Below are 12,906 nucleotides of genomic sequence, written 5' to 3'. Positions count from 1 at the left end.
TTCCAAACCTATAACTATGTGTGAATTAAAAAGGACAGCCTGACACAGAATTAAGAAAATACCAAATACCCTTTTACCAAGCTATTTTCCACTAAAATTTGAGAGTGTCCCACTATGTTTCTGTCCACTTCAATAGACTTCATGCTGTCATTCCATATTGATTACATGGCATTTGCACAGAAAGAACATTAAATACTGCAGAACAATGTTAAGCTTCCATAAAACTTATTTCATGAAGTGAAAATAAAGCTCTCTAGAATCTTAAGAGTCCCTTTACTAAATCTTTAAACTGAGCCCTTTGATGATCTTCTACATGGACCACACCTCTGCACCCATGAAATCCTAACTTAATGCAGTGACTGCTGAACTAAGGAAACCGGGGCTTTCTATGCTGGATAGAACAGATCATACAAAAACTGTCAGGGTACAATCCACAACATGAAACCAATTCACATTAGAGTACATTACCCTTCTGCCAGTGGCAAAAAATCCTCTTATGACAGGTTGCCTTGTTGCTTTGTGCTTGCAAAAGGGCAGCCTGGAAATACAAAAATTCAGCTTTAATATTTAGTCACCCGATTGGCTGGAGAAACAGTCCCTTGAACCAGTTTTCTACCAGTGAAGGAGGCACGAGTTTCAGAATTACATGGAAATGGTACAGAATACATCAGAAAGTGTTTAGTACTAAACATAGTAAAGTACTAATGAAATAGCAGAATAGGCCCCACATTAATGAATGTCAAAAACTATAAATGAAATGTCATTATTCTCATCAAAAACATCATATAACAAGGTTTACAAAAACACATTTTCATGAAGAAGGTACACTATTGAGTAACTTATCAATAAAAATTATTGGCCAACATAAAAATAAGTGAACATTTTCAAACATCGTTCCTCAACCCAAAAAAAAAACAAAACTAAGTTCAAAACCTGCACCAGAGGATCATTACTGACACTTTGAGTGGGATCAGCACTGAGCTGGGCTGTGCTGTGCTGCCCCTGCAGTTGAATACCATGCCTAGACTCACACATCAGGAATGGTCACTTGGGACGGCAGCCAGTGCTCATGGAACCGCAACAGGGGCTCACCATCCTCAGGAGAGGGGAGAGTATTGGGGAGGGGAGAGTATATTAAGGAGGGGAGAATACTGAGGGGGGAGAATTAGCGCGAGAAAATGCTGGACCTTTCTCCGGGCCCGAGCCCCAGAGCTCTGCATTCGCCAGAAAGAACGGCGCCAACTTCAGTCACTCTCCAGAGCCAGAGAGGCCCGAGTCAGCCTGAGGTCGGGTTAGCGGGTGCCGCCGGCCACCTTTCTCAATCATGCTCAAATTATTATATTTTTCAAACATTTGCAATGGATCTTTTTTTTTAAAAGTTGACCTGGTTCCTGGCGCCGCGGTTCAACACTACATCCTCCGCCACGCGCCGCATCTCCATAACCACCGGCACTAACAGTTCGCACTGCGCAAGCGCCAACTTACCGCCGGGGGCGGAAATCGGTGCTAAGCATTCTGGGAACTGTAGTCTTTTTTTAACTAAAAGGGCCCGCGACGCATGCGCACTTCAACAGATTTCGGTTCATTAAAGTATCATGCTATTACAGACCAACTAAATGTCACTTTTTAATCAGGAAATCCTTCTTCACGCAGTGATCCGGGTACAAATTGCACTTAGACTTCCACTTATCATAGAATCATAGAATCATAGAAGTTACAACATGGAAACAGGCCCTTCGGCCCAACATGTCCATGTCGCCCAGTTTATACCACTAAGCTAGTCCCAATTGCCTGCACTTGGCCCATATCCCTCTATACCCATCTTACCCATGTAACTGTCCAAATGCTTTTTAAAAGACAAAATTGTACCCGCCTCTACTACTGCCTCTGGCAGCTCGTTCCAGACACTCACCACCCTTTGAGTGAAAAAATTGCCCCTCTGGACCCTTTTGTATCTCTCCCCTCTCACCTTAAATCTATGCCCCCTCGTTATAGACTCCACTACCTTTGGGAAAAGATTTTGACTATCGACCTTATCTATGCCCCTCATTATTTTATAGACTTCTATAAGATCACCCCTTAACCTCCTACTGTCCAGGGAAAAAAGTCCCAGTCTGTCTAACCTCTCCCTGTAAGTCAAACCATCAAGTCCCGGTAGCATCCTAGTAAATCTTTTCTGCACTCTTTCTAGTTTAATAATATCCTTTCTATAATAGGGTGACCAGAACTGTACACAGTACTCCAAGTGTGGCCTCACCAATGCCCTGTACAACTTCAACAAGACATCCCAACTCCTGCATTCAATGTTCTGACCAATGAAACCAAGCATGCTGAATGCCTTCTTCACCACCCTATCCACCTGTGACTCCACTTTCAAGGAGCTATGAATCTGTACTCCCAGATCTCTTTGTTCTATAACTCTCCCCAACGCCCTACCATTAACGGAGTAGGTCCTGGCCCGATTCGATCTACCAAAATGCATCACCTCACATTTATCTAAATTGAACTCCATCTGCCATTCATCGGCCCACTGGCCCAATTTATCAAGATCCCGTTGCAATCCTAGATAACCTTCTTCACTGTCCACAATGCCACCAATCTTGGTGTCATCTGCAAACTTACTAACCATGCCTCCTAAATTCTCATCCAAATCATTAATATAAATAACAAATAACAGCGGACCCAGCACTGATCCCTGAGGCACACCGCTGGACACAGGCATCCAGTTTGAAAAACAACCCTCTACAACCACCCTCTGTCTTCTGTCGTCAAGCCAATTTTGTATCCAATTGGCTACCTCACCTTGGATCCCATGAGATTTAACCTTATGTAACAACCTACCATGTGGTACCTTGTCAAATGCTTTGCTGAAGTCCATGTAGACCACGTCTACTGCACAGCCCTCATCTATCTTCTTGGTTACCCCTTCAAAAAACTCAATCAAATTCGTGAGACATGATTTTCCTCTCACAAAACCATGCTGACTGTTCCTAATTAGTCCCTGCCTCTCCAAATGCCTGTAGATCCTGTCCCTCAGAATACCCTCTAACAACTTACGCACTACAGATGTCAGGCTCACTGGTCTGTAGTTCCCAGGCTTTTCCCTGCCGCCCTTCTTAAACAAAGGCACAACATTTGCTACCCTCCAATCTTCAGGCACCTCACCTGTAGCGGTGGATGATTAAAATATCTCTGCTAGGGGACCCGCAATTTCCTCCCTAACCTCCCATAACGTCCTGGGATACATTTCATCAGGTCCCGGAGATTTATCTACCTTGATGCGCGTTAAGACTTCCAGCACCTCCCTCTCTGTAATATGTACACTCCTCAAGACATCACTATTTATTTCCCCAAGTTCCCTAACATCCATGCCTTTCTCAACCGTAAATACCGATGTGAAATATTCATTCAGGATCTCACCCATAGGGGAGGGCATAAACTCTGCAATTGTTTAAGAAACAATGGATGCTGCAGTGGGGGGGGGGGGGGAATTGAATATTTTTCTGGATGGATGATTTAAGATGGGCTGAATGGCCTTTCTCGTTTGTAATTATCTCGTCATCTAGTGATTATCTTCCAGGAACTCAGTGGGATGTCTTTGGGGGCCAAAGTGGCTCCAAATGAGGCACAGTAACAATGCAAGATTGGAACCAAGTCAATCCTCTGTAGCCAGAGAGGTCTGTACTTAGGATTGCCAACTCTTGTACATATTCCTGGAGTGTTTGATCATGTGACATCTGATCACATTATGCTTGTTACTTATTATACATGTTACTTATTGTAAAGCTAGTTATGTGTCTTTGCTCATGGTTTTTGTGCTAGCAGTCATTGCGGGAGAAGTTCTGAGGACTAGAAGGCTGCCCACAAGCAGGCGAAGAAAGTGCACAGGCATGAAGCTCCAAAGTAATGAGGATACTGGGGCTTAAAGGATTAAATTATGAGGATAGATTACATTAACATTGGTTGTATTCCATTGAGTTTAGAAGGTTGAGGGGTGATCTAATTGAGGTGATTAAAATGATGAAAGGATTCGAAAATATAAAATAGTTGCTGATAAATCCAATAGGGAATTCAGGAGAAACTTCTTTACCCAAAGAGTGGTTAGAATGTGGAACTCGCTATCACAAGGAATAGTTGAGGCGAATAGCATAGATACATTTAAGGGGAAGCTGGATAAACACATGAGGGGAAAGGAATAGAAGGGTATGCTGATAGGGTTAGATGATGTAGGGAGGGAGGAGGATCGTGTGGAGCATAAATGTCGGCATAGACCAGTTGGGCCAAATGGCCTGTTTCTGTGCTGTAGTTTTGAAGTAACTCGATTGAGTAGATACAAAGAACTATTTGGTGGGGGATTTCAGAATTGGGGCACAATCTTAAAATTAGAGCTAGGCCATTCAGGAGCAAAATCTGGAAGGTCATTTTCATCCAAAGGGTAGAGGAAATCTTGAATTCTCTCCCCCAAAAGGCTGTGGATGCTGGGAGTCAATTGAAACTTTCAAGACTGAAATCGACAGATGTTTATGAGGTAAGGATATCATGGGATATCGATCAAATGCGGGTGAATGGAATTGAGGTACAGATCTAATTAAATGGCAGAACAGGCTTGAGGGGCTGAATGACCTACTTCTGTTCCTATGTTGGAATACATCTGCTTGCATATTCCTGACTGCCACATTTGAAGTTGAATGGACTCATAATAAAAGCTTTTAATCGCTATATGTACAGAGCTTTAAATATTGAAGACATGTTATATGGGGCTTTGGAAGGGCTACAAATAAATTAATCCTGTATATGCACAGATGACGGGTGTCTGTATAAATGGGAGAAACAAACAGGGCCTTTGCCGCGTCCGGGGATCCTGTACGTTTATTTAATGGCTGATCCTGCCTTCGGCAGAGTATTCAGTAACTTGCAGCCTCTGTCCTCACCGACTCTCTGCCTTTACATTTACTGACGGCGCCACTAGTCAGTCAAGCGCTGGGTGTGGAGCGCGCATGCGCGCTTAACGCTCAGTTGTAACAAAGTGGAATTAGTTGCAACATGGGGGCCAAACTCTTCAAAGTGTGGAGTTTGAAGACTGATAGGAAATATGGAATCGTAGCCCGCAGTCTGGAGGAGCTAATACAAAAGGGGTGTCAGAAATTGCAGGTGAAATTTTAATCGATTGTTTAGAATACAAAAGGACACGAATAATTTAATAAAAACAAGCTTCGGTGTCAGGTCTGGTATAAACAGGGACACCCCGGAAGTCTGAAGGACTCACTTCCATTGATGCTGAATTGCACTTTTGTGAATCCGCCTTCCGTGAGGGAGCTTGTTTACAAATTGTCGATGTTTGCATTTTTTTAAAAAGGAAAAACAGAAATTAACACGTTTACCATATTATTCAGGGTCTGTTTCTCTTAGCGTTCATTCACAGTAGAACTGGTGCTAAGCGCTTTCCTTCCGCACAGATACTGCAGTCTTAATCCGGAGTCAGGACCCCACACCATACAAAGTGAAATTTCCAGGAGGGGAGAGGGGTCTCAGACCACTTTGCTGGGTAATCACAGGAGCGTAATCAGACAAAAATCAGAGCGGAGATATTAGGACAGATGACAAAAAGCTTGGTCAAAGAGGTGGGGTTTAAGGAGGGTCCTAAAGGAGGAGAGAGGTTCAGGTGGTGGCCTGAAGGAAGGTGTACAAAATTATGAGGGGCACAGATAGGATGGATACTAAGGAGCTTTTTCCCTTCGTTGAGGGTACTATAACAAGGGGACATAGATTCAAGGTAAAAGGCGGGAGGTTTAGAGGGGATTTGAGAAAGAACTTTTTCACCCAGAGGGTGGTTGGAGTCTGGAACTCACTGCCTGAGAGGGTTGTGGAGGCAGGAACCCTCACAACATTCAAGAAGCATTTGGATGAGCACTTGAAATGCCATAGCATACAAGGCTACGGACCAAATGCTGGAATATGGGATTAGAGTAGACAGGGCTGATGGCCGGCGCGGACACGATGGGCCGAAGGGCCTCTATCCGTGCTGTATAACTCTATGACTCTAAGTGGGGGATAGACAAGAGATCTAGCTCTTTATTACATATTAGTGGTGTGTTTGCCCTTTTAATGGAGGACTGCTGCCCTAATTCAACGATCTGAAATTTGAAAACAGATCATATATTAAATGCTGAAATTTCTATAACACCTTATCATCTTCTCAAAGTGCTTCACAAAATTAATAACTTTTGAAATGCAGTGGTGGTGTATGGGCAAACACAGCAACCATTCTGTGGAAGCAATGTCCCACAAAGAGCAATGGGATAAATTGATGGTTAATCTATTTTTTTGAAGGAGGAATGTTGGCTTTTGAAATAGTGCCATGGGATATCCACCTGAAGCAGAACACACAACGTTTGTTACCGCATCCGTTTTAGTGTCATCTACAAACTTGAGAACGAACTCCAGTTTCTAAGCCATTTATAAAAATGATAAACAGCAGCGATCCCAACACTGATCCAATTCTCAAACTTTTATTTTGTTTTGTGGATTAAATAATCGAGAATTCACTTTGAGTACACAACAAAATCCCTGAAAGTTCCACAACAATGTGATTCAACACAAATCTTCACTGGAACACAAGTAAGCCTGAAATGTCAAAACTGGGGAAATGACAGGTGTGAGATTTAGAATCTAAAGCACAAAACAGATTATAATCCTATTTATATATATCAAATTGTGTTTATTTTTAAAGGTGAATTACATTTTTAAGCCAAAAATTAGGCCACAATGGAAATCCTTTTAGAGTGGAAATGATATTTGCCCTTCAAAATGGCCAAGTGTGCAGAACTGGTAAAGTTAAAGTAAAAGCATTAATTGAGGAAAGAACAGTTAAAACTAAATGACACAACAGAGTGACATTACAAAATATGTGAGAGATAAACACAAACAAAACAAATTCTCGATTATTTAATCCACAAAAAAAATAAAAGTTTGAGAATTGAATCAGTGTTGGGATCGCTGCTGTTTATCATTTTTATAAATGGCTTAGAAACTGGAGGCTGTTCTTAAGCTTGCAGAGGACACCAAAATGGACACAGTGGCAAATGTTGAGAACCAGTGTTGATAAATTTAGATGATTTAGAGATGTTGAATTTATGGGCATAAAGTATACATCAAAAGGTGATTTAAAAATTGTATGTAGCTTTGTTGAGATCACATCACCACCAGGCACAATTACCAATCATCCACTCGTGCATTTCTAGTATAGCTCACTGCGTAACAATCAAGAGTAGAAAAGCTGATGAGTAGCTTGAGGACACTGAGGCCAATCATAATACCCCACTGCCATCAGCACACTGAGCACGATCTAGGATTCAGACCTGGGACCTCGCCTCTGAATCAGAAGGTTGTGGGTTCAAGACTTGAACACAAAATCTTGGTTGACGCTCCAGTGCAGTACTGAGGGAGCGCTGCACTGTTGGAGATGCTGCCTTTCAGATGAGATGTTAAACCGAGGTCCCATCGTCCCTCTCAGGTGGACGTAAAAGATCCCATGGCATTATTTTGAAGATGAGCAGGGGAGTGCTCCGTGGTGTCCTGGCCAATATTTATCCCTCAACCAACATCACTAAAATAGATTATCTGGTCATTATCACATTGCTATTTGTGGGACCTTGATGTGCACATATTGGCTGCTGCATTTCCTACATCACACTGGCTACACTTCAGAAGTACTTTATTGACTGTAAAGCCCTTTGGAGCGACCTGAGGTCATGAAAGTTGCGATATAAATGCAAGTCTTTCTTTAAACATTTAAATGGCTGCTTACCACACCAAAAAGCACATCCACTGAGCCACTGGATGGGGGGCGAGGGCATTTGTCACTTTTAATGAGTACATTCTATCTGCACCTGAAACAGGCAGTGAGAGAGGAGGTGTTCAAAATGTTTAGAGGGCAGCATGCTAGAATACGTGCTGCCCACTTCTGAGTGATACAACATGACATATCGCAGGAATGGTAGAGGCATTTGATGTTGAGTGTAATTGAAACATAGTTTTGAAAGGACAGTGTGTATAGTTCTTCCTTGTTATGTATTTCAATCTTTATCTTTAGTTCTGTCCGCTTAGATCTGAAGTCTCAGCCACAGTGAAGTGATTTGCAGTGTTATTTTGTGTACTTCACGCAGATTCATTTGTAAAATGTTGAGTTTTTCCTCAGTGTTGTAAAATTGGCATGTTGCTTTTATTTTTGAGTTTGTCACACCATGCTGATAAATATAGTCTATGCTTTGCTCAGTATGAGTCTGTAATTACACGCTGCCCATATGAACAAGTCCAGTGCCTGTTATCATTAATGTGTTAAAAGTGAAGTTTTACCCTGTTTCACTTATTTGTAAGTGATTAAGGAGTACAATTAAATCAAATACGTTTCATAGGTCATCATAATTAATGTGATTTATTATGATTTCCATGGCACATATATAATATTTACTGCTGGTTGTTTCTGCATGTAATGCAAATCAATTTGCAGTTGAATGCTGAGAGTGATGGTTGTAAACAATTTCACAACACCAAGTCCAGCAATTTTATTTTAAATTCACAAGCTTTCGGAGGCTTCCTCCTTCCCCAGGTGAATGATGTCGAAATGAAATCCTCGAAATGAAATCGCATTTATAATTCACAGAACAATGCTTGGTGATTACAGACAGTTTTTTCAACTGCCCGTTGCCAAGGCAATCAGTGTGCAGACAGACAGGTGTTACCTGCAAGTTCTCAGAATATACAAATCACCTGGTGATTTTGGTGATTTGTATATTCTGAGAACTTGCAGGTGACACCTGTCTGTCTGCACACTGATTGCCTTGGCAACGGGCAGTTGAAAAAACTGTCTGTAATCACCAAGCATTGTTCTGTGAATTATAAATGCGATTTCATTTCGAGGATTTCATTTCGACATCGTTCACCTGGGGAAGGAGGAAGCCTCCGAAAGCTTGTGAATTTAAAATAAAATTGCTGGACTATAACTTGGTGTTGTAAAATTGTTTACAATTGTCAACCCCAGTCCATCACCGGCATCTCCACATCATTACAGTGATGGTGTAAGGGGTCATTTTTAAACTTAATAATTTTAGGTTTATTTATCAGTCACACATTGGAGTAGTACTGCGTGTGTGCGTTTTTCCCACAACCTAAATCTTTGACCATTAAAATTTACATGTTATGTGGCCCTGGCCTATTTTGTGGACATTGTTTAATGTCCACAATGCTGCTGGACTATTTAGAACCTCCACCCGCCGCCCCCCCCATAGTTTATTCATTTGCATCAGCCATTCGTCAACTTGTATCAGCTTCCTTATCCCTCTATAAGCGACCACCCTGCCATTTCTTTGGGGAATCCACCCTGCAGCCTGTTCCTTTCATTACAAATCTTTCCTACAAATAAGACCTGACTATAGAGAATTCAACTGGATTTCTACTCATTTGTAGTCAGTGGGTTGAACATTTAGACCATAATGTGTTCCATAATTAATTGCACTGGCCTTGTTCTTATCGATTTTGCTGTAACCTTCACAATGATGTTACACATGCTAGGCTGGTAATTCATTTATGGAAAAGGGTTTGTTTCTAATTAAGGCCTTTCTCTTTCTTCACACATTCGCTCACCCTTTCATTCCCGGTGGGAATTTCCTCCTCCCCTTCAGCATTGCCTTCTTACCTTTGCCTCATGATAGTGTAGTGGAGGTTGTTCCTACTTCAGCAGTGAGAAACGCAGATGCTTAAAAGCACGATTTCCAGGTCGAACAGGATCATTTGTTTTGCCTTTGGATATCCAGCTCCATGTGCCTCCATATACTGTTATATTGCATTACAATAAAGCAAAAGTATGGAGCTTAATAGAGATATTTCCAGATTTTGAAAAAAGAACTTGCATTTATATAGTACTTTTCACGACCTCAGTACATCCCAAAATGCTTTACAGCCAATGAAGCACTACTAAAGTGTAGTCAAGTTATAATGTAGGATTATGTTATAATATGGAACGTTGTTGATTTTCTTTTAAATTTGTACACGATGTTTATCTTCTTGGGGTGGCCACTAACTTTTTACCAAGGACCACATCCTGAGTAGTAACTTGCTTGAGTGGCCTAGCAGAAAGCAACTGCATCTACATATTTTTAAAAAAACTTTCCTTTAACTCTCTCTCACACTTGTAAATTCAGCCTCACACTCGTATATAGTGGCAGCTATGCTGAAGGCTGCAAATGTAGGGGAGGTGAGCTGCAAGTTCCCTCCCTTAAACCATATTGTTGACACCACTTATCAACCAGAACAAAGTTCATAAAATTGTAACCTGCAGCCTTATATTAAATTGCCACATAAAATCTGCAACGCAGAGGAAAAGAAAATCAAACTTACAGTAGTCAGGATCTGTCAGGAAATATATTTGATTTTGTGGCAATCCTGTTCAGAAGGTCAGTGGATAAACATCAGACACCTGATGGAAGGGTAGGAACACGTCCAGTCTATATACAGAAGGATCATTGGCAATGATGAACTGTAGACTCTCTAGCTGGTGATGGTTTGTATTAATTGGTTTGTTATTGGAGGAACCGGTGCTTGTGGAAATGCCATTGATTTAGTTCTGAATTACATCATAAATAATACGATGTAAAGAATTTCTACAACACCCCTTCATACAAAGACAAATCCAATAATTCAGATTGTAGCTGCAATGACTTTTCGTTGTAGTTTCAGTTGTATAGCGGTGTTGTAATAGTATAGCTGGTGAGAGGCAGAGATATGTGTCCAACACAATCTTAGAGAACCCAACTGCCCCAGTGTCAATGTTCCCATTTCAGACACCAGCCGTTCTTTTGTGACTTGTGTGGAGCGATTCTGTCAGTGTGGTGGTGATTTGTGCCAAATCATGGGCAGTGTGTGCTTGCACTCACTAGAAACTGGGCTGAATCTGCCCAGACTAAGGTCACTTACAGCTGGCAGAGAGAGGAGACTGTTATTCCATCATAGAGGCTAGATTTGAACCCAAGTCTCTGAGGTGAAAGAACGGTGTATTAATCTGCTGGACCACCCAATTACTCCCTTAAAAGTAACTTTTAATATTGCAGTCAACTTTTCAAAGAAATAAATATAGTTTCAATAATAGCATAATGTCTCCGGTACATAATGATTACATGGAAATGGCGATAGTGTTTATTATACCTGATGATAACTGGTGGTTTTTATCTTGGATAGCTCCCGCAGGAAGGGTGTCATGTATGTTTATTTGAAGATGGGACAGAAGTTGACGCTAAATATTTCTCGCATTTGGGAGATAACTGTGAGCTCATCATTCTGGAGCAGGGGCAGCAGTGGAATGGAGGTAAATAAAGTGTCTTTTGCCTGAAAGTCTTTTACAACTTTGTTCTGGGGGATCCCTAATAAATCTACACGTATTGGTTGATTGCTCACACTGACATCAGTCCCCATCCCAGCATTCAGGCAGTGCAGTGGTGATGAGCATTGGAACACTCACACTCAGTGTCACCAAATGGGAGCAGTGGCTTGGCTGGTTGGTACATCATGTGTCCAGGCACCAGACTGGACAGAACGATACAAACTTTGCAGCATTTACCAATCACTGAAGGTTTGTTGATAAGATATTCTATTGCATAACAAACAATGAGATCTGATTGATGTTGTTTACAACACATGAATATTATTATTCCAATTCAGACCAGTTTAAAGTTGGTAACTCATATCTTTATCCAATTCACAGAGGTTTACTACTATTTAAATAAATTATTGAATGAATTTGATGAAAACAACGATGAGCTAACTAAGATTGCAAGCAAAATGTTAACTGATGAAAGAGCACCCGAGAAAAGGAAGCTGCTGCAGAATTTCGCTCAAAACTCTGCTGAAAATATTACAGCTGAAAATCGTGAGGACGATCAGGATTGGTTTAAAGGTGATGTGTTCTTGTATGTTGAGAGCAATATTGGTCTGGAGAAAGTGACTTTAGTTATTCAATAACACCACGTGACAAGGTGTACAAGTTGGATCCAAATGAAATGAGAAATGACCATTCAGCCCATCAAATGCACTCCTTTCATAGGCAATGTACAATTTGCCCGATCTTATGAGATACTCCACACATTTTATCTCCCTTCTCTTCTCTTTCCCTTTCCCTACAATTTTCTTCCATCCTCTCCTTAAAGTGCTGACTTTTGCTGGAGTAAAGTTCCATGAGTACCCACGGCCCTCCAATACATTGCCCAAGTGGTCATTGTTTGCGAGCCTACAGAGTAAATGTTGGCAGGCTCTTCGACTGTGCAGGGCATCACCTTTAAGTCCACACTCAGCATCTACACGTGATAACTTTCCAATGATCAGAACTGGGAACCTAACTCATTTTCCCTAGCCCAGGTGTGCTACGCCAATTGTAGAACCCTATGAGCCCTTGCTGACAACAGTAAATTTAGTACAAACCGGGGATTAAAGCTGGGGACCTTTCTAGTCTTCATGTTAAATTCTGTCTCTATCACAGCACTTTGCATTTAAAGAGCTTGCTATTAGGTACCATGGCTGCAGGGTGCTTTGGAAGGATCTCTCCTAGGTAGCCCATAATGTGGGCATATGAAAGTGGTGTGCCCCTTAATGCATTTAATTTGTTGCTTTTGTAGTGGGTGGGGAGTTGAAGTGAGGGGGGAAAGATTCATGTAAGATGGGGACAAGGCTACATTTTGATATTGCTATATCAGATTTACTCTAGAATCTGTAACTTTGCATAATCAGGGGCCACAAAGTAACTGTAGACCAACAATATCTCCATGCTTCAAAGTGACCCAAACTTTTCAAAAATGGATAATAAGATAGTCTGTTCAACGCCTTTGCGGTTTTAAGATTCAATTACAACTAATATAAAAC

At 41.4% G+C, this 12,906-nt stretch overlaps 2 protein-coding genes across 5 annotated transcripts in view; one reads left to right on the top strand and one right to left on the bottom strand.

The window, feature by feature from the left end:
* cep104 (centrosomal protein 104) overlaps positions 1–1,463 on the bottom strand; it is a 258,478-nt gene extending 257,015 nt beyond the window's left edge. For both annotated transcript variants that reach the window (XM_067970659.1, XM_067970660.1), the window contains exons 1-2: positions 1,385–1,463; positions 469–538 (exon numbers count right to left, since the gene is read on the bottom strand). The gene's annotated coding sequence lies outside the window, so the exon portion shown is untranslated. The remainder of the gene's footprint in view (positions 1–468; positions 539–1,384) is intronic.
* Positions 1,464–5,016: 3,553 nt separating this feature from the next.
* dffb (DNA fragmentation factor, beta polypeptide (caspase-activated DNase)) overlaps positions 5,017–12,906 on the top strand; it is a 47,515-nt gene continuing 39,625 nt past the window's right edge. For all 3 annotated transcript variants that reach the window (XM_067970655.1, XM_067970654.1, XM_067970656.1), the window contains exons 1-3: positions 5,017–5,151; positions 11,233–11,359; positions 11,756–11,947. In XM_067970655.1, the coding sequence (XP_067826756.1) occupies positions 5,044–5,151; positions 11,233–11,359; positions 11,756–11,947 (427 nt within the window). In that variant the 5' untranslated portion in view covers positions 5,017–5,043. The remainder of the gene's footprint in view (positions 5,152–11,232; positions 11,360–11,755; positions 11,948–12,906) is intronic.

This window comes from Heptranchias perlo, chromosome 32 (assembly GCF_035084215.1).
Source record: "Heptranchias perlo isolate sHepPer1 chromosome 32, sHepPer1.hap1, whole genome shotgun sequence".
Lineage (NCBI taxonomy): Eukaryota > Metazoa > Chordata > Chondrichthyes > Hexanchiformes > Hexanchidae > Heptranchias > Heptranchias perlo.
This window is presented reverse-complemented; position numbering and strand designations above follow the sequence as displayed.